The following is a 26,025-nucleotide window of genomic DNA, read 5'->3' as shown; positions in this document are numbered from 1 at the left end:
TTTCACTCTGTCAGATACAATCGTCGCATCAGCAAATCGCCCACGATGCCAGGACTCACTGCCCGCAAAGGACCGGCGGTGTCTTTGGTCCAAGACCAGGACATTGTGCTCACGACCGAAGCTGGCTTGGTAAGCGACCTTCACCTGTGCCCTGCAGTCTACAATAGTGATGAAGACGAAGCTCGCCGAGAGACCCAGGCAATGTAGACTTCTGGGTTAATGCGACGTCTAGCTGACCTTTTGCGCAGTCTGATCTGTGCATTACCATCATCGGCTCGGTCGATGACGATGGCGTCAAACATGTCACAGACCTGCTCGTCAGTCTAGATATCTGCACCAAGTCGCCTTACCTGAAGGCTCTCCTCGAAGCTAGCAATGACAAGACAGAGCTTACCTTTGGTGGTGACTCCAAATCCGACTACGACGGTGAGAACAAGGAGGGTACCCTCATCTGGCTCGCTCATCTCCATGAGCTCCCCGAACAGCGACTGGAAGACTTGGGTCTCTTCAAGGGTAGAGTAGCCGCCACAAATAGCTCTCAAGATATCTTGCTAACTTATTACTAGTATGTAGCTCCCTTGCTATGCTTTGCCAAAGCGGTTCTGAGACATCTTATTATTCGTGCTAACAGCTTGATAGGTCTCGCTTGTGGGAGTCTGGCATGCGATATCGCTGTGGGACACCCGTCAAGAAGGCGACATCAAAGAGACTTTGGGGCCTTGGTTCAACAAGTGGTACGAGAAGAACATGGCCAAAGTCGACCTGACTGTTCCGACTGCTCGAGCCCTCGCATACCCTTGCTATATCTTCGACCATGCTGTAGGCTATGCGCGCGTCACCAAGTACCTCGCCTATGAGCATGTTGGACACGTCAAGGAGCGCCCGCCGAAGGGTTTCAAGGGTCCCAAGCACCTTCACATCAACGAGCGCATGTTTGTCGGTAAGTCTCTTCCTCTCTTTTCTACCCATCTACACGCATGTACCAGAAAACTCCAAATGCCAACGTTGATTAACAGGTCCTCTGAACCATGCCCGCGGAGGCCTCCGTAACTCTCTCCATAAGTCACTCTATTCGCGCGTCGGCAGAATCCTTCGTTCCGAGACTTCGCTGTGCTCCTGCTGGGATGCCACTATCGGTCGTTACCAGCTAGCCCTCACCAAGTGCGATGCTTGGCCAGTCGACGATGTCCTCAACTACTCCAGTATCGGCCAGGTCGTACGTCGCCTCAAGGCCTTCGATTACGCGTACACTGCGAAGTGCAATCGCTGCCGTAGCATCGACTGGGAGAGCACCGTCCTCAAGGCGATGTCCAACACGCTCGGATACTTCAATGGCATGTGCCTTGATTGTATGGATCGTAGCAAACCTCGCGGAGATAACTTGGACGACGAGTATGATAAACACAACCAGTCCGTTGGAGGTCGCTGGGACACAAAGTGCCGCATCAAGCATGGTCAGCCTACATGGTACATATCCTGGCTCGGTCGACCGGACCTCCGTGAGAAGATTCTTCGAGGTCCTGACGGCTATCGTGCGCCCGAAGAGGATTGAGAGTCTCGAGATGGGCGGATGTAGTAGAGAGCCTGTTCGTACATCACGCGGCCATAAACCATCTTGTGGATACTGCATAAGCACGTTCAGTGCGGACATGCGAGCCGATGGGAGTAGGACTAAGCAGAGATGACCCGAGAAGGGCTGAGCTCATTGAGTAGTCACATATAGCTGTTGATCATGATCAAAATATACAGCCTTCAACACATGGATTGAACTGAAAGTGAAGAAGATGGAACTTTATGAGATTCATTAAGTACTAAACGTTCGAACATCGGGTATCTCCATGCCTATCGTACACTCGTCGTCATGCTAACAGTAAAGGAAATTCTCTCATAGCTTTCGTCAAAGAAGCTTAATGGACACGGCGGGCGTTGCGACCGTCAGTACCGTGCATGCGGCGAGTGCCAGCAGCCTACATAATGTTAGTCAAGTACATCTCATCAAGAACAACGATTGCTTACCTTGAGACCTGGCCTGCGAGTCAAAGAACCCCTCAACTTCATCATCATTCCGCTGACCTTGTCACCCATGGTAGCATGGCGCTTGTGGTGGTGGACTGGGGCTGCAGTAGTAGCGTGACCGTGGCGACCGCCAGTTGTGCGAGTAGTCCTGGTAGTCGTGGTAGTGGTGACGGTAGTCGCGGGGGCGCGCTTGGTGGTGCGTGTCTTGCGTCCACCCAGCAGGCGGGTCTTCAGGGACGGGCGAGCACGTGTAGTCGTGCGAGGAGCGGCGCGGCGGGCAAGAGGCATGATTGTTGAAAGGTGTTTTGGTAGGTTTGGGTTGGTTGAGATAGAGATAGGGATGTGTTGTAGAGTTGGAAGCTCTTAGGATTGATAGCTTATAATAGATTGAATGGTGTTGTGATGTGAATACACAAAGTCGTGCTATAATCCCCCATCTTATACCACTGCCTCCAAAAGGACCCAAACCCAGTCCACGCAATCTCATTCCCTCCAAGTCCCTGAAATCAAGTTCTACCATGCCCAGCGCCCTGCATCTGGCTGCGATCGTCTATCTCACGTCATGCAGGGACCCGGACAAGCTTGTGCCCTGGTACATGAGTCGTGGCGCATGACGTGCCCTAACAGCTTTGTATCTTGTCAAAACGGCCTTGGTGTGGCTTGTTCCATGCAGGAGCGAGTTACGATGGCCGTTGGTGCTAGGGGTCTTGGAATCGGAGTGGTCGGGCGAGGCTGGATGCGGTCATAGCGCAGCGCGGCTGGACCCTGATTTTAGGGCGGGAAGTACGTCATACCTCTGAATAGCTTCATCAGCGTCATCGCTGGGTTGTGAAGATTGCGAATACGGCTCCCAGGTATTGGATGAGAAGGCAGTCGGTGGTAATACGGTACTGAGTTTATTACGATAAGGTTGTGAGCATGATGAGGTCTGGAAAGGTGTTGTAGTTCTGATCGACTCGATGACGTCGCGACCGATGAGCTTGGTGGGGTTGCTTCAGAAGGTGCCCCGACTGCATTTCTCGTAAGTAATCCGAGCTGCAGTCTCAATCTTCTTCTCAGCTGGAGGTTCTCGTATCCTTCAAAGAATACAGCTGTCGATCATAAGGCCGTGCGAAAGAGCGCGTTGAAGCTACGGGTAAGGCTGAGGCGACGTTAGCCGTTCCCACCAGTTCGTGCCAGCGTTGACACATCGACCGATGGCATTCTATCGTCGATGGGCATTTCAATAGTCCCATCCTCGGTGATGTTCTGCCTAACTCTTACCAGGCTCCACTCTTGCACATGAGCGTGCCGTGACAGCCTTGTGATGTCACAAGAAATCATGAACGTCAATAAAAGTGCCACTTTGAACGGCGCTTGCTTCGAAAATTACACCAACTTCACACTGAATCAAACACCTGCAACCAGTTTCTCTTCTTTAGATTCTCTTTACTGATCCAGAGATACCCACAAACAACCACACAACATGTCGTCCAACAAGGGACAATTCGAGCAGGGTAAGCACCCATGATAGCGTCCGAACACTTTTCTTGTACTGACTTGGTATCACAGGCTTCCAGCCCGATGTCCAGCATCAACAGGCCCCCGGTCTCGAGTCCAAGCTAGATCCCCTGCCCAAGGTCGACGAGCTCCCTACACCAGAGGGAGGTGCTGAGAAGTACAAGGCAGCCGGCAAGCTCAAGGGCAAGCGCGCCATCATCACTGGTGGAGACTCCGGCATTGGCCGCTCAATCGCCGTTCTCTTCGCCATGGAGGGTGCCGACAGCTTCATTGCCTACCTCCCCGAAGAAGAGAAGGACGCACAAGACACCAAGAAGATGGTAGAGGAGAAGGGACAGAAGTGCTACACTCTAGCCGTCAACCTGAAGGAGAGAGCAAACTGCCAGAAGGTTATCGACGAAGCTGTCAAGCAGATGGGTGGCATTGATATCCTTGTCAACAACCACGCTTACCAGATGATGATCAACGACATCCACGACCTTTCTGAGTACGTATCACTTCCTCTTCTTGTTGAGGTCGCATACTAACAGTATACAGGGAACAATGGCTCCACACCTTCGACACAAACATCCACCCCTTCTTCTACCTCTCCAAGTACGCCCTCCCCCACATGAAGCGCGGCGCAACCATCATCAACAACGCCTCCATCAACGCCTACGTCGGCCGCCCCGACCTCCTCGACTACACCTCCACCAAGGGCGCCATTGTGGCTTTCACCCGCGGTCTCTCAAACCAGTATGTCGGACGGGGTATCCGCGTCAACGCCGTTGCACCTGGTCCCGTCTGGACTCCTCTCATCCCTGCTACCATGAACGACGAGGCTATCAAGCAGTTCACTGCGCCGATTGGCAGGCCGAGCCAGCCTAGCGAGATTGCTACTTGCTTTGTCTTCTTGGCTAGCAATGACAGCAGCTCGATTAGTGGGCAGACTATCCACGCCAACGGTGGTACTATCGTCAACGGTTAAGTGGGGTCATGTTCTAGGACCGCTGCTCTGACGCCGATGTGGACGATGCATCTTACGAGTTTACGAACATGTAATATAGTCAAATGAACGAACCATAATATCAATGGCCTATTTCTCATGCTGTGATACATGTAATGATGGTTGCGGTCCTTCAATTACAATGGCATGCATGCTACATCGTAGGTTATTTATCCCCATTGCTCAACTCACTTCCGTCCAAAGTAAAATAGAGTCATCGCAATGATCGTATTGAAACATCCAATATGGTATCTGGCCCTGCACAAACTCATCGCATCGCATTACAATCCCATATCAAACCACATCCTCAAGGATGATAGGCAGCCCCATCCTGCCTCGGAGTAGGCCCCTCCTTCATCTTCTTCATAATATTACTCAATTTCCCACCTCCACCACTCCTCCCCTCAATCTGAGACCCAGACACCGGTGGCCCTTGATACGCCGTCTTGCCCGGTACCGCGGATGGCCCTGGACCCGCCTGAGAAGGGGGCGGTGCAGCTCCAATCGTAGGTCCTTGTGGCTGCGGGTGCGACACCGATGTATGATTCCCCATGTGTGATTGTTGCTGCTGCTGTTGTTGGGCAGCGTATTGGCGGGCGCGTGCGGCTTCGATTTCCGATCGGCCTTTGTCGATGACGGCTTGGTTTTTGGCGTGCGCGGCGGGGTTGCGGCGGTCGAATGTGTCGTTGAAGGTTCCGCGGAGGGTTTCTCCTGCGCCCTGTAGAATAGATCAGTATGTGTACGCATAAAGAGTGGTAGTATGTGTGGTGCTTACGTGGATACCCGCTGCTGCCGCTTTGAGGTTCGCCATCGTGCTCTGCTTGTTCAGATCGTGGCCAGCGCGGTATGGAACCGGGCGGTCTGAATCATTGACGTTGTTGGTGTTGATGCCAGACTGTAGGCTAGGGGGTATGCTAGATGGTTGTTGGTTCGGAATGGGCGGCATGCCGGACTGCTGCTGTTGGTATGCAGGCATTTGAGGGATGCTCGATCGCCGTGGTGGTTGCTGCTGTCCTGGAACTGGAGGTACGGGTGGAATTCCATCCTGGTGTTGCTGAGAGTCCATCCGCTGGTGGTCTGGATGGATGCCATTCCCAGGCACCTGGCGTGGAACTCCTTGAGGCGGTGCTCTCGCAGGGTAGGAGAAGTTCGCACGGTTCGGGCTGCTCGGAGTGACTGGGCTGACAACTTCCTCCATCGGGTTCGGCCTCTGAACTCCAGGCGATACGGAGTCCAGCTCTACTCTATGCCGTATGTTGTTCTTCGCTGGTATGGGTGGAGACGAAGGGCCGTCGGTGTTGGAGACTTGTGGAGAGAGTCTGTTGCCTGGCTGGTTGTTGCTCATAGGCACTGGTGGAGTGATGTTTTGAGGTATAGCGGACTGCGCTGAAAGACCGGGGCCTTGATGGTAGTGGTTGTCCGGCTGAGGAGGAGCCGGCTGTGGTGGGCTGGGTCCAGAAGTGTGTACGCTTTGCTCAGACGGAGCAACGCTGTCGCGGGGCTGCTCTACAGTGGTGGAGCCACCCGGGCCGGTTGTAGTGGTCGTCGTCGTTGTGGTGGTTGTTGTGACGGTGACGATGTTCCCCGAGCCGGCATCGCGATACGTCTCTCTGCCCACATCCTCATGGCTCGAACGACTTTGAAGTGTCTGTTGCGTTTGCGTGGGAGGCGCAAGGGTATTCTGGTGTTGCCCGTTTGGTGGTGTAGTGTGAGTGGGAGGTGCTTGGTTGTTCGCAGGTGGATGGTTGTACTGTTCGCCGGAGATGGGACGAGCTTGGTTCTTGAAGCTCGGATCTGCGCTGCTGCGCTCGCTACTGTAATACGCCGAGTCGGCATCCCTGCGCGCCTTTTCCTTTTCTTCCTCTTTATGAGTAGGGTTAAGACTATCTTTCGATGCCTTCTCTTTGGAAGAGAATGGGTTGGACATGCGCCATTTCGACCGCTTTTCCTTCTCAGCCGACGTCATGTTGTCGGAGCCAGACATGGGTTGCGAAGAATTGGCTGCGGGTTGACCACTCAAGCCACCGGTCATCTGCTCAAGTTCCTGTCGTTCGCGACTCTTTCGCTTTTGAAGTTTGGCAGGCTGTCGGAAACCGTCATCCATTGCCAGCAGTACACCCAAATTCGGTTGACAGGTGGGACCCGGTTACGATGCGCACGTGGAGAGCAGGTCTAGGGAACGGTGGTCGAAGCTCTTGACCCTGGAATAAGAAAATACTGTATGTATAACAAACAGTATGTGAGTATGTGCGAGGTGCGTCAATGTCAGTAGCGGGGAAGCCTTTGTATCGAGGACGAAACCCGAAGCAAGGCCTCTCTGCCCGCTGAAGACCCCATGATATCATACCGTGGTTCTGTGGCGCAGGAGAAGTGTGGCACCCAATTGGGAGAGCCAGCGGGTGGCGATCAGTGGAAAGACGGCTGACAGGCAGGGATCTTGACGCTCGATGATGCTTGAGGGAACCTTGCGAACGAACTATCCAAGTTTGCGGTCTAAACTATGCTTCGCGCGGTTAGCCCATTCGGAGTCCTATTCGCGTCGTGGGATGTTCGCAGTGTTCTCGAGATGAAGCGCTTAATTGATGACTGCTTGCGGGATGAGATGCAAGGCTGTCTCATCATGGGCCATGGTCGTGTAGCGCAGCCGGGGCGTGCTACCCCGCGCACTCAGCCGCAACTCAGCCCGCTTCGCTCAAGGCATCAACAGACTGAAGCTGCTACAATCACATTGTTGTCACCATGTTCTTGCACATTTCACAACTTTTCTCGAAGCCATCGTCATCTTTCTTCCATTATGCTTAACAACCACATCTTGCCGTAGCTGCACGTAATTCTATCATGGCCGAGGTGGTAGGCCTGGTCGCCAGTGTCGTGCAGCTGGCTGGCGCTGGCTTGAAGCTGTCCCAGACGCTGTACCAGTATGCCGATGGTGTAGCTTCTGCCGATCGCAGAATCAAGGATATCGCGAACGAAGTCAAGCTCACAAGCTTCGTTATCCAAGAGCTGGGGACCATCTTCGAGAGAGACGAGACTGCAAACCTGATTTCAGAAAATGCAGTCAGGACGGCGAACGAGACGATCAAAGAGTGTTTTGCGGTTTTCACGGAACTTGAGCTGAAAATCAACAAGGGCAAGCCAGGGAAGATGGGTCGGCTGATGTTACCCTTCAAAGACAACAAGATCGAACTGCTGCGAAGCCAGATTGATAAGCTCAAGAGTACGCTAGAGCTGTTGATGCAGGTGCTGATACATGCTCATCAAGTTTCATCGGAGAAGTACAATCGCGAGGCTGAAGCGAAGCACCGGGAAGAGATCAAGCAGTTACTCGAGAACAAGAAGCAAGCCACAAAGAAGTACGAGGAGTCGCTGAGAAACTTCAGTATAAGCGATGGCAGCACTGTCGTAGATGAGGGTGATCGATCGCTACAGGATGAGGTCGACGTTGGTTCGCCGTCTAATCTCATCAACGCTGCTTCAGCCATTGGCTCTACCATCAACCCAGATACGCTTGCAACATGCGTGGACCATGTCCGAAGCCTGTTAGCAGACATCGAAACTCTGCAACTTGCCTTGACCAAGCAGGTAGATGGAGACGATCATGCTGATCACCATCAGAAGGCTATCGGATCTTACTTCCTCGCTCGCTCTCATCTCGACAGTGTGCTGCTTGGTAATGCTCAAGCCAAAGTCACCGATACATCAAGTCAACCATGGATCAGCAAGACGAGCACCCATACTAGTGTATCTGCTACGTTGAATGAGACGGCAAAGGATGAAGATGTCAGCAGCTCTTCGAGTAACGAAAGAGCACGAATAGAGTTCGAGATGTGGCGAGTGAGAGAGCGAGTGAAAGAGCGAACAAGAAACCGAGTTTCTGCTGAAGTCAACCGGGGGTCGACACCCGCCAGCCGTCATCTTGAGCGGGTAGCAAGAAACCAAAGGGCCAAGGTTGAGCATAGAAGCGGCACACGGGGTTCAGCCCACCGCCCTCCATTGCGCGCGGAAAGCGAAGATATTCCCCTCGCCTTACCTCCTAGTGCAGATTATATGCCGTCTAGTTACCGTGAGGAGTATGCACCTACACTCCGAAGGACCAGCAATCGAACCGACCCAGAAACGGATGGAGCTTCAGATGGTGAACTCGTAACCGAGGTGTCCGATCAAATTGATCGACCTGGAGCAACGCATTCTCAGCTACAGTTGAACAATGAACGCTCCCATGCGGATGATGCTCAGCACCCGCTTCTAAGCCAGGCGAGGCTAGCGAAACTAGAAGCTCGCGCTCGAGATGAGAGGCTTTGGCAAGAAGAACTACGTAGAAGAGAAGGTTCCAGTGCCCCTGAAAGAGTCAAAGCAACCAATAGGCGCGATTCTCTTCGACCTACACAGACTCAGCTATCACAGCCAGCCCGTGATAGATCGCCTTCGTCGTCGCTCGGATACTTGTCAGAAGAAATTAGAAATGGCTCATGTGCGTCTAGCAGGCGCGTCCAGGAGGCTAAACGAAGTCCTAAGAAAGACAAGGACAAGATCGAACACGATGGACCACCGGCCGTAATGGCCTCGTGCGACGATTCGTCTGAAACGAATGAGCCCAATCAGAGGGAGAAAGCGATAGCAAGAGAGCAAATGCGTAGGAGGAGGAGAAACCACCGTGAACGAAAAGAGCGAGAGGAACAGGAAAAGACACGAAGGGAATGTAAGTATAACCTCAACTTGCAAGCACACAGAAACCAGGAGCTGCACCTTTCGTATCGCATCATTGAAGAAATAGGCCTAACGTTACCATCAGATATCGAAAAGCTGAAGATGCCAGAATTGGCAGAGCAATCTTCCACTCACGCGGGCGAGCCTGCTCCTACTGAAGAGATTCCAGCTGACCCCCAGGACTCCCCTTTTTACTCCAAGGACGGCCGTGTGAAAGCGGCAATAGCTCTTCTTCTCGCCAAGGAAGACCAGCGATTCAGCCTTAACACCTACTGCACTTCCGAAATAGACCCGCCAGAAGACGACCAGGTGAACCAGCAAATGGCTCTTCTTCTCACCAGGGGAGACCCGACACCCGGCCCTGACTCCAACTGCACTTTCAGAATAGACCTGCCAGAAGACAGAGACGCTTGTGACTTTGAACCATCCTCATCGAAGACGAGCATGAAGAAAAAGGATGACAAAACCGAACAGACTAAACCACTGATGTCAGCGAGCAGGCGCCACGGTTCATTTAAAACGCACGTTCGCTCTCATAGTGTGTCTTCGCGAGGATCTGATGTTGACAAGCAACTGGAGAGAGCGAAGGCAAGACGTGAAGAAACAAACATGGAATACGATCGACGACGAGAGCAAGAGAGACGGAAAGAGTCGAACACGGATTCAACCTCGACTCGTAGTAGTGGCAAAGTACCCCACTGGCAACGCGCGTCGTCGGCGGCGTCGAGGACACGCAAGTCTATTGATAGCAACGAAGACACCCCAGAGTCAGCAGGCCCAAGAGGTCGCATCGGCGCAGCTACCAGACACCATGAACGGTCATGCTCCCGCTCTCGTGTCCTGGTCCGCGTTCGTTCTGGAGTTTGGGAGTTCCAGTACAAGCCAGCAGAAGACGGTAGCGACAAGCAAGGAGAGGGTATGAATTGCGAGTCGGAGTCGAACCGAGATGAGGAGAGGGCAGGAAAGGAGCGAATAGTGACAGCGGCTTCAGAAGGTGTGACGGCCCTACAAAGTGGCCACCGCGAGCTATCGCCTTCCCGCCCCCGTCGTACCCGTCGTCCCCGTCCCCCTCGTTCCGGCTATGCTCAAATCGACCCACGCTATCATAGCGACTCTAGCAGTTATGTTAGTCCCAGCGAAAAGATTGAGCGCGAGCAAGAAGGAGATAGGATCAACCAGCTAGAAGAGGAAACGCGGCGTGACCGGGTGTTGGAGGGAGAGAACAAGGGGGCGGAAAGGGAACGACGAAGGGGACCACTCTATCTTCCACAGGCTATCCCCTGTGCGGTTGACACAAGCAGGAAAGGCGAGCAACGTAAGTGTCATCCGAAGCTTGCAGAAACATTCATTACTCTCGCCAAGAGTTCAATCGCAGTATTACTAATGCCTATACCCCTAGTGAAAGAAACATCGCACGCTCGTGAACAGCGATTGTTACGGCAGAGACAAGAGAGCTCAGAAGAGTACTCTTCCCCAAGTATTCAAGAAGACACTTCAGAAAGTGAAGAAGCCGAGGATTCATGGAGTCACATTGATGAGACGGAAAAGGTGGGCCGGGTGGACGAGGTGGACGAGTTACTGAAGGAATGGACTACTCTGCTTGGATGATGTGTGGTTTTCGACATAGCAATCAACAAGAGTTATATACGTTACGGCAACATTTTTGTATGCATCAACTACATATGTTTCGTATATACTTCCCACATCTACAGTAAGCATCACGTCTGATCCGCGATGATGAAGGCGAGCGGGCAGTATGTAGCACAGCGCGCACTACACAGACTATCTCTCATCTCCCACCACCCACCAGCATCATAACCATCCCTCCACATCCACAATTCATCGAAATTCAAGCCATCCACATCTTTAAACCCATCCCTAGCCCCTCCGACCCTCGCAGACTCAACCTACATCTCCCGACATCGCCCTCCGATATCGAACCACACCAAACGCGGTAACCCATCCCACCTCACACTTTTCCGTTCCGTGCCTATCCACCGCCGACAACTTTTCCGCACATCGGCGCGCCCACGGTGCGACGCGACACTTACGCGCCGGCATCTCATCACGGTTCGCCGTGACAATTTTTCAAGACATGCCCGTACCACCCACACACCCACCCCCATCCCGGCGCACCCTGACAAAACGCATAACATAACCCACCCGCCGCGGGCTTGACTTGATTTACCCTAACCAAAACCAGTAATAAGCTATCGCGCCCAACTCGCATCTGGCGTGTGGGCTTTTTTGCTTCTTCTTCGACGTGGACGTGGACGAGCAGTGGGGTCGGGAATCTTTCGCTGTTGCTTTTTTGGCGGGGCAGGGGCGCGTGGAGGGGCGCCACGCGACTGCCGCCTGCTTGAGCCCTGACTAGGAAAGTTTGGGCATTGCTTTTGTTGTGAGTAATTTTCTGGGGGCTTGGTGACGTGATGGCGTGATGAATATTGTGAGTCGTAAATGCTGAAGATTGGGTTAGGATCGTGTCTATTTTGGATAGCTGTGTCTTATTGGGAGATTCTGCGTGCGGGTTCCTCCGGTGTTCAGTTGCAAAGTGACACGCGTGTGTGAATGACTTGCTTGGTGGTCTGATTCAAGTAGGAGTGATGCGAAAGAATGTGGTGAAATATTTCATGATTCTATTCATGTAAGGTATCTATATACAAGTGGAAGCTTCCAGCTTCCGAACGCCAAAGACAATGAAGGTATCGTAAGGTATCATATACAAAAGACAATCCGCTCAGCAGCGAACTGTTCACCACCAGTCACCCTGGTCGTGCATGGCAGCAGCGACCTTGCGGAAACCGGCGACGTTGGCACCACCGACGAGAGATGGGAACTCGCCCTCGGCAGGAGTGAAGTACTCCTTGGCGGTACCCAGGCAGTTCTCGAAGCAGTCCTTCATGATGCCCTTGAGCTTCTCGTCGACCTCCTCGGCGGTCCATGACAGACGCTGGGAGTTCTGGGCCATCTCGAGACCAGAGACGGCGACACCACCGGCGTTGGCAGCCTTTCCGGGGGCGTACCAGATAGCCTCGCCCTTCTTCTCGCGACGGTGAGCCTCGAAAACCTCGATAGCCTCCTGTGTGCAGCCCATGTTGGAACCCTCAGCGATGAACTTGGCACCAGACTCGATGAGAGCCTTGGCCTCGTCCTCGGAGACTTCGTTCTGGGTCGCTGAAGGAAGAGCAACGTCGACCTTCTTGACCTCCTTCCATGGGCGGGCACCCTCAATGTACTTGAAGCTGTGGTTCTCCAGAGCAGTAAGAGCCTTGCGCTCCAACTTGAGGGCGGCGATCTGGTTGATGATCTCGGGGGTGAAACCCTTGTTGTCTTCGGCGATCAAAGCGCCCTTGCTGTCGCTGAGGGAGATGACGGTGCCGCCGAGCTCGATGATCTTGAGCGCAGCGTACTGAGCGACGTTTCCGGAACCAGAGAGGGCGACGCGCTTGCCCTTGAACGACTCCTTTCCGCCTGAGGCGTAGTTGATCATGTGGTCAACGTAGTATACGAGACCGTAACCGGTGGCCTCGGGACGGATCAAGCTGCCTCCCCATGAGCCACCCTTGCCAGTGAGGACGCCCTCCCAGCGGTTGCGCTCTGCTCGGTATGCGCCGAAGAGGTAACCGATCTCGCGACCACCGACGCCGATGTCGCCCGCAGGTACGTCTGTGTCAGCACCTGTGATTTACGTAAGTGAAATGTTCCTAGTGGAGAACCAAGAAAGCAGCGCGAACGTCGCCGACGGGGCAGTGCCAGACAGACGGGAAGATAAGGCAAGATAGACCCGCCAGATCTCGTTGGTCTGCTGTCGGAAGAGCATGCGAACCCGTCAAGGTGCATGCCCCGCTGAGGCTGAAGTGAAGGGACGCGCTAGGGTTAAGACATACCGATGTGCTTGTTGAGCTCCCTCATGAAGGCAACGCAGAACTTGCGGATCTCGTTGTCAGACTTGCCCTTGGGGTCGAAGTCGCATCCTCCCTTACCACCGCCCATGTTGACTGTAGTGTATTAGCTTGTTGTTTGTATTCGATCGAGTCTGGTATGACGTACGGCCGGTGAGCGCATTCTTGAAGATCTGCTCGAAACCCAAGAACTTGAGAATGGATAGGTTGACGGTAGGGTGGAAGCGGAGGCCGCCCTTGTAGGGACCGAGGGCGGAGTTGAATTGCACGCGGTATCCCTTCTGGACCTGGCACTCGCCCTTGTCGTTCTCCCAGACAACGCGGAACTGGATGATACGCTCGGGGACGGAGACGACCTCGAGGGCCTTCTTGTATTCGGGGTTCTTGGAGAAGAGGGAGGAGGCCTCGAGGGTGGAGACGAGCTCTGTGAGGTGTTAGATATGTGCAGATGGGGAGGCAGGGTAGAGTTATGGTAATAACTCAACGGTTTAGTGGTGAGGCGCAAACGTACCCTTCCTGGCTTGCTCAAACTCGGGCTCAGACATTGTGATGTTGGGTATCTTGGGGACTGAAAGAAGATGTGAGGTGATGGAAATTGACACAGTCGAAGAGTCACAAGTTGATGGAGAGAAGAGGCAGGAGCGAGTGTCTGGTATATATAATTGCAGTCGGCGCAAGCTAGATAGTTCGCTGGGCCTGCGGTGACAGTGCGCGGAACAAAGTCGCACTCGATTTGAGTACGTCAGAGGCCGGGAGATTGGGGTGCTGGACCCGTCTCAGTGGTCAATGGGGTCTACTGCACGCCATGTTGATGCAAACCATGGTGTGCACTTTTTCTACTGATAAGGATCTGGCCAATGGGCGGGCGAGGACAAGTATCGCGGGGTGGTTGCACGTGAAGTAGCGGGGGCTCCGGCCACTCGAGGCTCGTGGCGGGCGGTAATAGTCGAGAGTCAAACCATGGGAGGCGACGCGATGCCGACGTCGGCGGGCGCGCGAGGGAGTCTTGTTACGTTGGGCTTTCGCCTAGTGGCGTGTCAGGGTAAAGAGAACAGGCAGGGAGAGTGGGAGAAGCCGGAATGTGGGCGTGAGCTTGGGCCACGCAGGATTGTCTTGGCGAAGCGGCCGCTGGCGACCTCCTGCTGCGGAGATGCCGGACATCCTCACCTTTGTATGCGACGTCAACACGCAAGCTTGAAACCTGTATGATATAGACATAGCCTGTCTGCGACATTGCACTGCCTCAATCTCTACCGTCGCGTCCTCCGTCATGCGCATATGCGCGCATTGCAGTCATTGAGCTGCAAGATCATGACTTGAGACTCGATGGCGGCGTCACAATATCGACATGGTCATGCATCGGAAATAGGCACAGATGAGCATGCTCCATTTCTACATTTGGTGGCATGTGAAAGAGATCGATTTCCCACCCTCCACGCGCTGACCCCCACGCCCGACATCTCTGCCTCCACACTGAGCACACTCACGGGCAATCGGTAGGGTCCCAATCTGGAGAAAAATTGCACGTCAGTAAAAGCAGCGGGATGAGAGTATTGACATGGCTGCGTATGCCAGACACCCAAAGGAACTCACCGGTCACCAGGTATTCGTCCAACCCGTCCATCGTCTCCATGTCGCCATCCTCGATTACGAAGCCTCCAATCTCCGAGTTCTCGACGATTCGCTCCTTCTTCACACTTTTGGGTAGTGGCACATAGCCGTGTTGCAGACTCCAGCGGACCAAAAGCTGGCCCGGAGTGCACGAGTACTTCTTGGACAGGGCCACGATCTTCGGATGCTTCATGCGCAAGGCTCGGACCAGCGGCGCGTATGCCTCTACGACAATGTTGTGCTGCTGGCAAAAGGAAGTGATGTCCTTCCGCCTAGTGTACAAAGTTAGCACTGTTGCGCATGCAATGCAGTCCCTTCGGGGAACTCACGTATTGAACGGGTGAACTTCGATCTGGTTAACCGCTGGAGGAATCCGGGGGTTGGAGTCCAGTAGCTCTTGCAACTAGCATATTGTCAGTGATTGACCTCGGCGACGTTGAATGTTCGGTGACGCTCATGACTATACTGAAGAGTCCAATGAGGGCGACTACAACGACTTTCCTATCCTGGGTGTATGTTCGTTCGCACTAGAGACTGAATACGGGCCTTCCCGAGACAACTAAAGCAAAAAGACGGGAACCAGGGTCTACTTACATGTTTGACACCATAATTGGAGACGCCTCCAATCTTGACTTCGCCGTCGTTGATTGCGTCTTCCACCGCTCGCCAGCTGTCGAGACGCGCCTGCTTGCCGCCATATGGGGAGTGCAACAGAAATAGGTCAATGTAGCCAAGACCCGCCTCCTTGACAGATCTCTTGATGGCTTTGCGGGCCGTTTCGTATGCGGAGTTGGACGCTAGCTTGGAAGTGTAGTGGATATCTTCGCGCCTGAGCGACTCGGTATTGGCATCACTTGCGAGAAAGTCAGAGATGGCTTTGCCAGACTCCTTCTCGTTATGGTACATCTGAGCTGAATCGACTCTGTGCACGCGTCATCCGTCAGCCGTGTGAAAGCTTGGTCTCGTGATGCTACTCACGCTCGATAGCCAGCCTGCCGTGGTGAGCATTGTGTTTACTGATCATCAGGAACGGCAAAAGCATACCTCGAGCGCCCACCGGACGGCTTGATAAGTCTCCTTCCCGGACGTCAGATAGACGCCGAGATGAATCGTTGGCATGGACAGGCCATTGGAAAGCTGCCACTGTCAGACACGGGCGGCGTCTAGTACGGTCTCGTCGACGCACCTTGGTCCGCGACGCCAATGAGAAGGAAGATTGTGCCATGTTCACTGCTGGGGGCTATGTTGTGCATATACGAAAGTAGATGTGCGATGCTGCAAGAGGCAAGCCACGATGGCAGCAGAGTTAAATGGAGTTCCTCGGCGAACTGGTTACATCATGGCCCGTCACGACCGGGGTGTGAAGTTTATTGTGGAGGCCTCATCGTGACGACTCTGTCACGACTCTGACATGTCATGGCTGCGCAGCGTCCCTGGTCTGTTGCAGTTGGAGTAAGAATGCGTTGCACGCACAAAAGCAAAACGGGCCATATGCGCCCGCAGGCTACAGGCTTCACCAACCCGTGGACTGCATCGTGCGGACGGTGCCTGCCGATTGGGGCGCCTGCCCCCACCTCCCGAGGTCCTCGACTAGCCCTCGCTGCAGCAGACCCGACCATCCAGTGCCCTGTCGTACAGTGTCTCGTTAGCCACGTAGGACAGCCTCACCGAGGGCGTGCGGGCTTGGATGATCGGCGAGGAACTATTCTTCTTCGGCGGGATGCGCTCGTGAAGTTGGAGGGAACAGGCAGCGCATTGGTGGGCGCCCTGGTATTGTGGCTCTCCGGACACACGAACATCCGTTTTACATGCCATGGCAGTGGATCCCCTACCGCGATTGACGAGATCTATCGCCCGGGCGTTTGGAGGCGCCTGTCACTCTAGTCATTCTAGCCAGACTCAAGCATGACAAAAACAACCCGGCACGCTCAGAAGGGCTCAGTCGCAAAGCCGGCTCGATGCGCCTGCATCTCGGCCGCTCCGTCGGTCTCTGCCACTGTCTTGGGTGACCAAACGGCCATCATCGCGCAGCAGCATGTACAAGGAACCGCAAAAAGGGGGGCAGCGGTCGGCTGAAGCGCACCCAAGCAGCCAACGGCAGCGCAGGTAGCGCAGTCTTGACGACACTTGGTCTACTACAGAGTTTTTGAATAGACCGCCTCGGGAGCCGTCGACCTGGCCGCCGACCCGCGAAACGCGCAGCCACCATCGCCGGCTCCACCAGGCCCTGTGCTGCTGCTCATTGGCCCGACGCGCTGAACTTACTGGTTAATGATCAAGGGAGCCGGAGTGGCTCGACTTGATCATCGCCAGGATTATTCCAAAATCGCAGCCATCTCACGGAGGCTTCAATAATTCCTCGCAAGGTTAGCAGGGCGGCGTCGACCGAAGCCACACCATATAAGCAACTTCTCAAGCCTCAGCATCCGTATACTCAACCTCCCCATGTATAAAGCATCTTATCGCGCCCGCTATCGATGCTACCAGAACACCAAGCAACAGACACTGCAGCAGCCTTGAACTAGCCGCCCACTCGGTCGTTTCGTCATTGATCCTGTTCCTCGTCTCATCCTGCCTAAGCCCTGAGACCCTGGCTCCCTTGGGCTGCTGTTAGCCAGACCCGACATTCTGCACCGGCACGTTTATTTGACAGTGGTTGCACCCAGCTCGGTAAGTTGCGAGCTGCGAGTACACAAACTGGTGTTCTCCTCCAGCCAACCAACCAGCTGTGCTGACTTTTGCCGTTCCTGCAGTAGCTTGCGCTGCCCTCATCATGACAAGTTTACCCGGCTTCACCACAAACTTCCCCGCGGGATACCCGACCTTTCAGACTCGCGGTGGAACTTTTGCGCGCGGCAGCACCTCCTCAGGAGGCTCGCCATCTGTGCCAACCGCCTCTTCTGAGCCGCACTTCGACATCTTCGACTGGCACCCTGCATACCAAAGCTGCCAGCGCTATTTCCTCGACCATGCGCAGCACGACAACGGTGTGCAGGCAGTGTGCGCCCTCATCAACATCTGCCTGCCCTTCCAATGGACGCAGACTCCCCTCATGAACGCCTCAGGACCGCTGCCTCACTCGTCGGGCGCTGCTGCATACAACATGCCCTGGCCCCGCCAAGGCCCCGTCACCAACTCGCGAGGCCAGCCGGCGCCGGCATGGGTCTCCCTTGTGCCCTTCATTCGACGTCTTGTCATCACAGGAATGGACAGTCCAGGCATCATGCACGGCTTCTTTGGCGAGGACTGGAGGAAGGGAGTCGGCCCAATGCACGAGTGTGAGCGTCGCAACTACCTCTTCGCAGCCAAGAGCGTGGGTTGGGCAAAGGTCAAGTGCCAGTACGACATGTCACCGCACGAGTCAGTGCCTTTCCTGAAGCCATTGCAGGAGGTCCAGCTGGCCGAGATCGAGGGGGCCGAAAAGACGTGGAGTCAGTGGCTCGCAATGGAGGACTGGATGGTGGGCCCACGGGCACCGGATGCGGACGAACAGCTACAGGATGCCCGTCGCCGTCCATCTTGAAGCTTGGCGTGGAGTATGGCGTTGTCTAGTGCACGGTGGTCGTCAGCATCACGACCGTAATTTGCGTCGCACCAAGACGTGTGTGGATTTATTTGGGTTGGCGAGGGCTGGGGTTAGCGGTCAGTCTTCAGCGATCAGCACTTCGCGCCATCGCTGCGCAATGGTTGTACATGTCCCACGACATGGGCGAGAACGCTTCTATCATCCGGTAGTAATGTAACTATTTCGATACCATCGATAATACGCATCAGAGTTGACGGCTTGTGCTCCCCGCACCATCATCTCTTCACCTTTGATTTTAGACAAGAAATTCCGGCCATAGAATATAATTTGGAGAGCTTGGCGTGGAATTCCTTTTGCTGACCGGACGCGTTGGAAGGTTCGCGGGTTCTGTGCGCTGTCCGCATCTGTGCATCGTGCCTGCCAAGGAACATCGGCCAACCTCAGCTAAGCACGACCACCTTTGTTCCTCGCCGAACCACATCCATATTCTTTTTCTTGTCAGCTACCAGCCCAACGTCCAGGGCACATTCTTAAACTACATGGGCTATGGAGTCCATGGTCAAGGAATGGACGACTTTCTTGGACAGGTGCCTCGAGCGCCGCGTCCAACCTGACCTGTTCGCTGCAGCCGTCGCGCAGCTGCACGCGAAGTCTCCACTGCCTGGCCGGAAGCTTGCTGCCCTTGTACTTCGACCACGCGTTGCAGGATCTAACAATGTCGACCCGCGCTCCATCGTCTTCCTCGAGCAGCTACTAGCGCTGAAGAAGGTCGATGCTTCTGATGTTCTCACGCTGACGTTCTTGTACTCCAAGGACCGGCTTCCGGTCAAGACAGGCGACGAGAAACCGGCCAAGGAGCCGCAATGGGACAATCCACCAGAACTCGAGGAAATTGTCTTCCACCGCTTGCACAAGGCTTTTGCTGCCGAAGAACGGCCTATCAACAATACCGAAGGCTTGCGCACGCTTATTGTTGTAACAAGATGGATGCAGGCGATGGTCACTTCACATACCAGTGATACCATGATCCAGGCCATGGCTGGTATCCAACAACCACAACAACACTCTATCAATGTTCGGGAAGGGCTGGCAATGCTTGTGATTGGCATAATAGAAAACTCAAGAATTCTGCGGATACTGAACAATCCCAAGGGGAAAGGTAAGCGCACCTCTAGTCGTTCTGATGTTTGTACGATGTTTTCGAACGGGTTTGCTCAAGAATAAGAAGTACATTACTCACATGCATTAGATATACGCAAACATTTTATCCAGTCATTCTCTTCATTTATCCCATTTCTCTCCAACAACTCGGGCGGATCGCATCAGTCGTTGCAACTAGCTGAAAGACTTGAGCTCTCGCAAAAACGACACGACTTCTATGAGAAGCTTCCCAACATGAACGGAGAAGGAAACAGGAACGCCGGCCTCGAAGTCGCTGCACTCCAGCTCGATGCCGTGATGGAGCTTCCACAGGTGAATACACGAGTCGGTCTCTACGTATTTCTGAACGCCTTGGTACGTCTTTCAGCTGACGATGTGGCACGTCGCTAACATTCCAAGCTTGTCGCGCGGCCTCTTACTGACGATTTCATCATTATCAATTATCTCCATTCGCGATACAAGGTAGGTCAGAATCATTTGATCGCAAAGAAATGCTCATCTCCGTCAGTTGGAAGCACAAAACATGGCCACGGACTTGATCACCGCCGCTTTCGATGTCCTTGCCAACGCCATGTATCGCAGTGAACCAACGCAGACAATGTTTCCCCTTAAATCATTCCTGATCAACAAAGTACCCTTACTCCTCGTGCAAATCTCCGGGTCGATATTTCCGATGACATCAGAAATGTGCATCACACAAGCACTCAGTCACGTGGATCCCCATGCTTTCCCGTCTTTCTCGCAGGGATTCGACGATATCATGGGAAGCAACAACTCCCTCTCTGATGTCAAGCAAGACTTCCTTAATGCCTGCGCGCTCCATGGGCTCATTCCGGCTGGTGCTGTAGAGCGGTTGCTTGGCGAAGCTCCTATGCAAGGTCCTCCATCGAAGAGATACGAGAGGAAGGAGTTACTAAGCCAGTGCAAGTCGAACTTCGACAAAGTTAGCACATACATTGACGAGCTTGAAAGCCTGGATGGAAATGCCGGGGCCATCGTCGCTGCTGTTACAGATGTAAGACATGACACAAAGAAATGCGAGAGGGACCTGCTGACGTGATGATAGTTCATAGCACATCTCTGTGAAACACAAACAACCATGTACTTGAAGCAGCTGTCCTCGTTGATATTCAGGAAACCGCAGGCAATGGACGTCATGCTTCAATTCACTTCGCCGGCAAGCATCCTGCGGCCACTATGCCAATTCCTCGATGAGTGGCACTATGACAGCGATCAAGGTTAGCTTCATTAAATATTGCAAAGATTTGTGACTAACGAATGTAGGTGAATACCAACCGGTCTACGACGAGTTTGGCGCAATACTCGTCCTCGTTATGGCCTTCGTATATCGCTATGATCTTACATATCACGACATTGGCATCCGACATGATACATTTATCGCGAAGCTTATGAAACGCGGCCACCATAGCATGCCCCCCGACGAGTTGAGCGAAGAACAGGGCAAGCATCTCGGCAACTGGCTCAAAGGGCTCTATGATGCCGACAAGGAAGGGCTGAGCAATGAGGTATTTGCATCCTGTCGGCCACAGGATTTCTATCTTATAGTTCCGACACTTTTCAGGCAGACTGTTGTTGCATGCTCGACAGGCGTACTGTCATTTGAGTCGGTCAAAGGTGGCTTGGAGTGTAAGCTCACCCCAATGTTCTCGTCCAATGAAACACCACTGACTTGTTTTCAGATCTCGGAGAGACTTTCCTATTACCATCTTTGATTGAAGGTCTCACGTGGATGGCCTCCTACGCGCTTCTTCAAACACACAAGGACCTCGACTCAATGATACGCATTTTCAATGAAATCATACTGACGACTCCTTCTTCTGGCGATGCACAAGCTATGCATTCGACCATAATAGCGATGGTAGCTAGTCGCCTCGAGAAATGCTTCCGTACGCTACAGCGGCGCGAGCCAAATCGCACGACACTTGAGCCTTTCATCCAGGCAATCAAAGTGCATGCACACTACGAACGTTCCATATACGCTAGCTTGAAGGAAGTGTACCAGTGGACAAATGCACCCAACAGCACCCTGAACACGTCTCTACGGCATACCATACAACAATTATCGCAATGGGCTTCGACTTCTTCGTTACAGCCGAACCCACCTGGCTATACACATCGCCAAATCTACGCATCGCTCAAGATGCTTGGTGCCACCAGGACGCTACGCGCAATCATAGATGAGGTAAAAGCGCAGACAGATGCTGGCAACGGAGCCGCTGCGCTCGACATTGGCGTGTCTATCATCTGCGCCCCGACCGTTGAAGACAGTCCGATTACGATAGACTGGATGGGAAGCTCGATACCAGCGCCGCCTCAGCAACGGACCCGAATGAATCTCCGCGAGATGCTCAAGCAGGAATTCGAGAGCGCAGCCAATCTGGTCGCGACAGATCCTCTGACTGCAGAGACGATAGTGCGTCTGCACCGCCGAGTAGAAGCGCACTTTGCCTCCCTCAGCGAAGCTTCACTCCAAGCACCACCCATCAACATACCGAGCGTCAACATCGGGGACATGCAATCGCAAACTATATCCGACGATCTGAACCGAGCTATCGACGACGCAGCAGCCGCAACGGTGGTAGACGACATTTCCAACATGGATAACAAAGCGCTGCAACGCAGTATGGACGAACTGACTGGTGCCGAAGGCTTGGACCTGTCAAACATCGGCATGGGCAATGGCGATGCAGGCGCAGGCGATATGAGCACAGACCTGGGCAGCTTGCCCGGTATGGATCTGGGTGACATGGGTAGTATGGGCATGGATATGGATATGGACATGAACATGGATATGGGTGGTGGCGGAGGAGATGACGACTGGGGTTTGGATTTCGATAACATGTAGAGTGTGTTTGAGGAGGCTTCTTCTTCATGGAATACATACCTAGGCACGTAGATTATTCTTCCAAAGGCAATGCTTGGGATAAGCGCTTAGGATGGATTGGATCGGAATGGTTGGTTATGGAATTATTACTATCGCATCTTACGGCGTCCTGCAATCGAGTACAATACAAGCGGAGCAACCATCATGTAAATGTATGTATGACTGTACCGAGGTAACCCTACTAACCCCAAACCGGCAAGAAGTACGATAGAACCGGGGGGCGGCACCGGGGGTGGTCCTCACCTGCATAAACTCCGGAAGCCATTGCCCCACCATGTTTCCCGACGGTGACGACGGTTCCGACAGTCAGCTTGTAAACAACACACGAATGAACTCTCAATACCCTATCCCAAGCATTTCCTGCTGAAAGCTTATCTTCTCTCCTACTCCAGATCTACAACAGGAACCACATTAATCGCATTCTACATCTCCACCAGGCCTACCCAACGCACACAGAGCAGACAGCAAAGCAACAAACATGCCGTACGATCTCAAAGGCAGGAATGTACTTATCACCGGTGGATCAGCGTACGTACATCATACCTAATCTTCCTGGATGCCTTCCTCCATACATCTCACTCTCTACCCACTATTTCGTCTTCCAAATCTCAACCCTGACTAACGCCCCCCATTCAGCGGCCTCGGCGAACTCCTCAGCACGACGTTTGCGAGTGAAGGCGCCAATGTGGCTATCAACTACTTCAACCGAATTGAGCCGGCGCAGAAGGTGCAGAAGGCGTGTCAAGAGCATGGGGTCAAGGCTGTTGTTATCAAAGCGGTGAGTCTGCTTGTTTACCTGGGTAGGGTCGGTGTCAGGTCAGGGATTGGCGGATTCAGTTGGAAGTTGGGATCTGATGAAGAGGGAGAGGAAGTGGGTAGCAAGCAGTAACATGTGCTAATGGGAGATAGGATATGACGTCGACGGATGAGGCGAGGAGAGCTGTCAAGGAGACGATTGAACAGCTGGGAGGGCTGGATATTATCATCGCAAACGCTGGCTGGACACGCTTCTCCGAGTGGAAAGATCTCGACTCCATGAGCGAAGAAGAGTGGGATAAGTGTTGGAATGCAAACGTCAAGGTCCCCAAGGCACTGCTGTCTGAGGCGAGGAGTACGTTCGATGCGAATCCAGATGGTGGACTGATGATCACTACGGGCAGTATTGCGGTATGTTCTCAATTTCTCTTGTCTTGACACAACTACGGACTATGGGTTTAATGACTGAGTACTGATACCGAATCATAGGGTGTCAGCCAAGGCGGCTCCAGCATGCCCTACGCCGTCACTAAAGCAGCCCAATTTCAACTCGTCAAATGCCTTGCCGCCACCGTCGGGCCCAAGATACGCGTCAATACCGTTCTCCCAGGCTTACTGTTGACCGAATGGGTAAGGATGCAGAAGCTATCCAGACGTGCCATGCTGACAGTTACGCAGGGCCTCAAGTATAGCAAAGAGAAGATCGAGCAGCTCAAGAATGCTGCAGCGCTGAAGGATGTAACTCACATGGAAGACTGTGCTTCGGCGTATGTCATGTTGGCGAAGAATACTAGCATGACTGGTATGCGCATTCAGGTTGACGCTGGACTCAACATCCAGGGCGCGTAAGAGGATGCTGTGGAAGAGTCATGACTGTCAAAGGCATCCATCAGTCTAGCATTGAATTTGATAATCGTATACCCTCGTAAAGACATCAGTCAATGCCTCGGTGACGATTGGTCGCGGAAAAGCAAGACCTCGGCCGTGGGTGTTGGGTGACCCCACGGCGCTAGTTCAAGCTGCAGGGCACATCACGTCAATTCCCCGCGCCCGAACCTCCGCATCTCCGCAGAGCTGCTGGAAATCAACACCATGACTCCCCAAACTTCATAGCCAGAAACACGCCATGTCTGCTTCTTTCAGTACCGTTTCCAGAGCAGCCCCGCGTCTTCCGCGACGGTGTATGCGATGCGGCGAGCGGAGCGCCAACTGCCAGCCTGCTCGGCGGCGCTGGATGAGCAGCGTGCGAGATGCGCCCGCTACGAGACCCAAGACTGCCATCTTCTTCCCTGGTATTTCTTCGAGATTTCAAATACTTCATGATTCTATGCTAAGCAATACCAGGCCAGGGCGTACAACGCGTGGGCATGTGCACACCGTGGCTGCAAGCCTTCCCCCAGACCGCGAAACCCATCCTCGAGGAGATTGACGAAACCCTTCAACTCCCCCTTACCAAGACAATCGAGTCTGGCACGAATGCCGAGCTAACACGAACCGAGAACGCGCAACCGGCCATCATGGCGACCTCGATCCTGATACTGCGGATACTGGAGAAGGAGTTTGGCTTCAAGACCAGCGAGCGCGTCGACATCACACTGGGCCACTCGCTAGGCGAATTCGCAGCCCTGGTAGCAGGCGGCTACCTCACCTTCCACGACGCCCTAAAAATGGTACGCCGACGAGCCGAAGTAATGAGCAAATGCAGCCAAGAAGCCGTCGCAGAAGAAGGCGGCGAGTTCGGCATGGTGGCCCTCGTCTGCGAATCCGAAGAGCACATGCAATCCCTCATCAACGGTATCCACGAGTTCCTCGCCCTAGGCTCCAAAGCCGATTCCCACGACCACCTCCCCGCCGTCCAGCAAGTCGCCATCGCGAACCTCAACTCGAAGAACCAAATCGTCCTCAGCGGCAGCATCACACGCATCAGCACGCTCTTGACCAACCTGCGCCAATTCGGCGGCCACGACCCCCGCCATGTACGACTTAAATCTGACGCCCCCTTCCACAGCCTCCTCATGAAACCCGCGGCCGAAACAATGAAACGCATCCTGCACAAGCCCACCGAAGACGGCCGCGATATCATAACATGGCCCGGCATCATGCCCTGTATATCAAACGTGTCCGGCAAACCTTTCCAAGACAAAGAGCAGTTGAAAGATTTGCTAGCGCGGAGTTGCGTGGAAACGGTGCAGTGGTGGAAGAGCGTCAAGTATCTCCATGAACAAGAGAAGATTATGCGATATGTGGGTATTGGACCCGGGAAAGTGGGTAGGAATCTTGTGGGGAAGGAGGTGGGCATGAAGGGGGCTGTTAAGGGCGGTGGGGTTTGGGGGATTACGAGTCCGAAGGAGATGGAGGAGGTGGTTAGGGCGTTGGATGATACCGAGGATGTGGATGGGATTGAGGTGGAGTGATTAGTGGAGGTCGGGTGGTTGAAGCTTACTTCACTTTGAAGACGATTAGATGAGGGAGGACGATGAAGAAGAGAAGTCTTGTTGAGGTTAAAAGCGTACAGATATACCCCAGTGTAGCGACTTTAGTGTTAATGGAAAGTGTTCGTCAAGGTGCGTTGTTCGTTCGGCTCTGATTCGCCAAGCCATGTCTTGCTCGATATGCTCTTCGTCGCTCCTTCCTCGACTGATCACTCACATTCTACAAGGGTTCTTCCACCCACAACACTGCAACCTCGTACCACACGCACAATGTTGACATTGCAGGAACAATCGAGCCCACATTCTGGAGAGCCAGACAGCGAGGTTAGACGCGACAACGAAACATGTCACATATTGTTTTTGCATACTTTATGCAGTCACAAAGCCATCACAATCACACCGTATACCAGAGTACGATCTTGATGACCAGCCCGAACCGAGACCTGACCCCAGTTCGAGTCAGAGGTGCACTCTATTCGCGGTGATCACTTCCGCAAGATCAGTCAACCCACGTCGACGGACTT

The 26,025-nt window shown here is 53.6% G+C and overlaps 9 protein-coding genes across 9 annotated transcripts; 6 read left to right on the top strand and 3 right to left on the bottom strand.

Annotated features, from left to right (window-relative positions):
• Positions 1 to 45: 45 nt before the first annotated feature.
• J4E79_006654 (uncharacterized protein) lies at positions 46 to 1,552 on the top strand (the record flags this gene model as incomplete). The annotated part of the gene is made up of 4 exons (XM_049355523.1): positions 46 to 129; positions 249 to 518; positions 640 to 940; positions 1,017 to 1,552. 4 exons carry the CDS (start codon positions 46 to 48, stop codon positions 1,550 to 1,552), a joined length of 1,191 nt encoding a protein of 396 aa, XP_049210196.1.
• A 1,929-nt stretch (positions 1,553 to 3,481) lies between these two features.
• On the top strand, positions 3,482 to 4,483 carry J4E79_006653 (uncharacterized protein; the record flags this gene model as incomplete). The annotated part of the gene is made up of 3 exons (XM_049355522.1): positions 3,482 to 3,512; positions 3,568 to 4,003; positions 4,054 to 4,483. 3 exons carry the CDS (start codon positions 3,482 to 3,484, stop codon positions 4,481 to 4,483), a joined length of 897 nt encoding a protein of 298 aa, XP_049210195.1.
• Positions 4,484 to 4,808: 325 nt separating this feature from the next.
• Positions 4,809 to 6,605, bottom strand: J4E79_006652 (uncharacterized protein; the record flags this gene model as incomplete). The annotated part of the gene is made up of 2 exons (XM_049355521.1): positions 4,809 to 5,219; positions 5,277 to 6,605. 2 exons carry the CDS (start codon positions 6,603 to 6,605, stop codon positions 4,809 to 4,811), a joined length of 1,740 nt encoding a protein of 579 aa, XP_049210194.1.
• Positions 6,606 to 7,339: 734 nt separating this feature from the next.
• Positions 7,340 to 10,816, top strand: J4E79_006651 (uncharacterized protein; the record flags this gene model as incomplete). The annotated part of the gene is made up of 1 exon (XM_049355520.1): positions 7,340 to 10,816. One exon carries the CDS (start codon positions 7,340 to 7,342, stop codon positions 10,814 to 10,816), a length of 3,477 nt encoding a protein of 1,158 aa, XP_049210193.1.
• A 1,144-nt stretch (positions 10,817 to 11,960) lies between these two features.
• J4E79_006650 (uncharacterized protein) lies at positions 11,961 to 13,655 on the bottom strand (the record flags this gene model as incomplete). The annotated part of the gene is made up of 4 exons (XM_049355519.1): positions 11,961 to 12,886; positions 13,096 to 13,206; positions 13,259 to 13,534; positions 13,622 to 13,655. 4 exons carry the CDS (start codon positions 13,653 to 13,655, stop codon positions 11,961 to 11,963), a joined length of 1,347 nt encoding a protein of 448 aa, XP_049210192.1.
• Positions 13,656 to 14,593: 938 nt separating this feature from the next.
• J4E79_006649 (uncharacterized protein) lies at positions 14,594 to 15,627 on the bottom strand (the record flags this gene model as incomplete). Its single annotated transcript, XM_049355518.1, has 4 exons — positions 14,594 to 14,619; positions 14,704 to 14,993; positions 15,051 to 15,124; positions 15,316 to 15,627. The coding sequence occupies 4 exons, from the start codon at positions 15,625 to 15,627 to the stop codon at positions 14,594 to 14,596; spliced, it is 702 nt and encodes a 233-aa protein (XP_049210191.1).
• A 1,867-nt stretch (positions 15,628 to 17,494) lies between these two features.
• On the top strand, positions 17,495 to 18,244 carry J4E79_006648 (uncharacterized protein; the record flags this gene model as incomplete). Its single annotated transcript, XM_049355517.1, has 1 exon — positions 17,495 to 18,244. The coding sequence occupies one exon, from the start codon at positions 17,495 to 17,497 to the stop codon at positions 18,242 to 18,244; it is 750 nt and encodes a 249-aa protein (XP_049210190.1).
• Positions 18,245 to 18,793: 549 nt separating this feature from the next.
• Positions 18,794 to 22,274, top strand: NUT1 (mediator complex subunit; the record flags this gene model as incomplete). The annotated part of the gene is made up of 7 exons (XM_049355516.1): positions 18,794 to 19,406; positions 19,497 to 19,762; positions 19,808 to 19,870; positions 19,917 to 20,423; positions 20,475 to 20,646; positions 20,693 to 21,055; positions 21,109 to 22,274. 7 exons carry the CDS (start codon positions 18,794 to 18,796, stop codon positions 22,272 to 22,274), a joined length of 3,150 nt encoding a protein of 1,049 aa, XP_049210189.1.
• Positions 22,275 to 22,791: 517 nt separating this feature from the next.
• On the top strand, positions 22,792 to 25,483 carry J4E79_006646 (uncharacterized protein; the record flags this gene model as incomplete). Its single annotated transcript, XM_049355515.1, has 6 exons — positions 22,792 to 22,841; positions 22,950 to 23,091; positions 23,223 to 23,480; positions 23,559 to 23,699; positions 23,748 to 23,871; positions 24,414 to 25,483. The coding sequence occupies 6 exons, from the start codon at positions 22,792 to 22,794 to the stop codon at positions 25,481 to 25,483; spliced, it is 1,785 nt and encodes a 594-aa protein (XP_049210188.1).
• Between the last annotated feature and the right edge of the window lie 542 nt (positions 25,484 to 26,025).

This window comes from Alternaria viburni (assembly GCF_023758015.1).
Source record: "Alternaria viburni strain BMP 2772 chromosome Unknown scaffold_13, whole genome shotgun sequence".
Lineage (NCBI taxonomy): Eukaryota > Fungi > Ascomycota > Dothideomycetes > Pleosporales > Pleosporaceae > Alternaria > Alternaria viburni.
The sequence above is the reverse complement of the archived record's forward strand: the minus strand, read 5'-3'. Positions and strand labels throughout refer to the sequence as shown.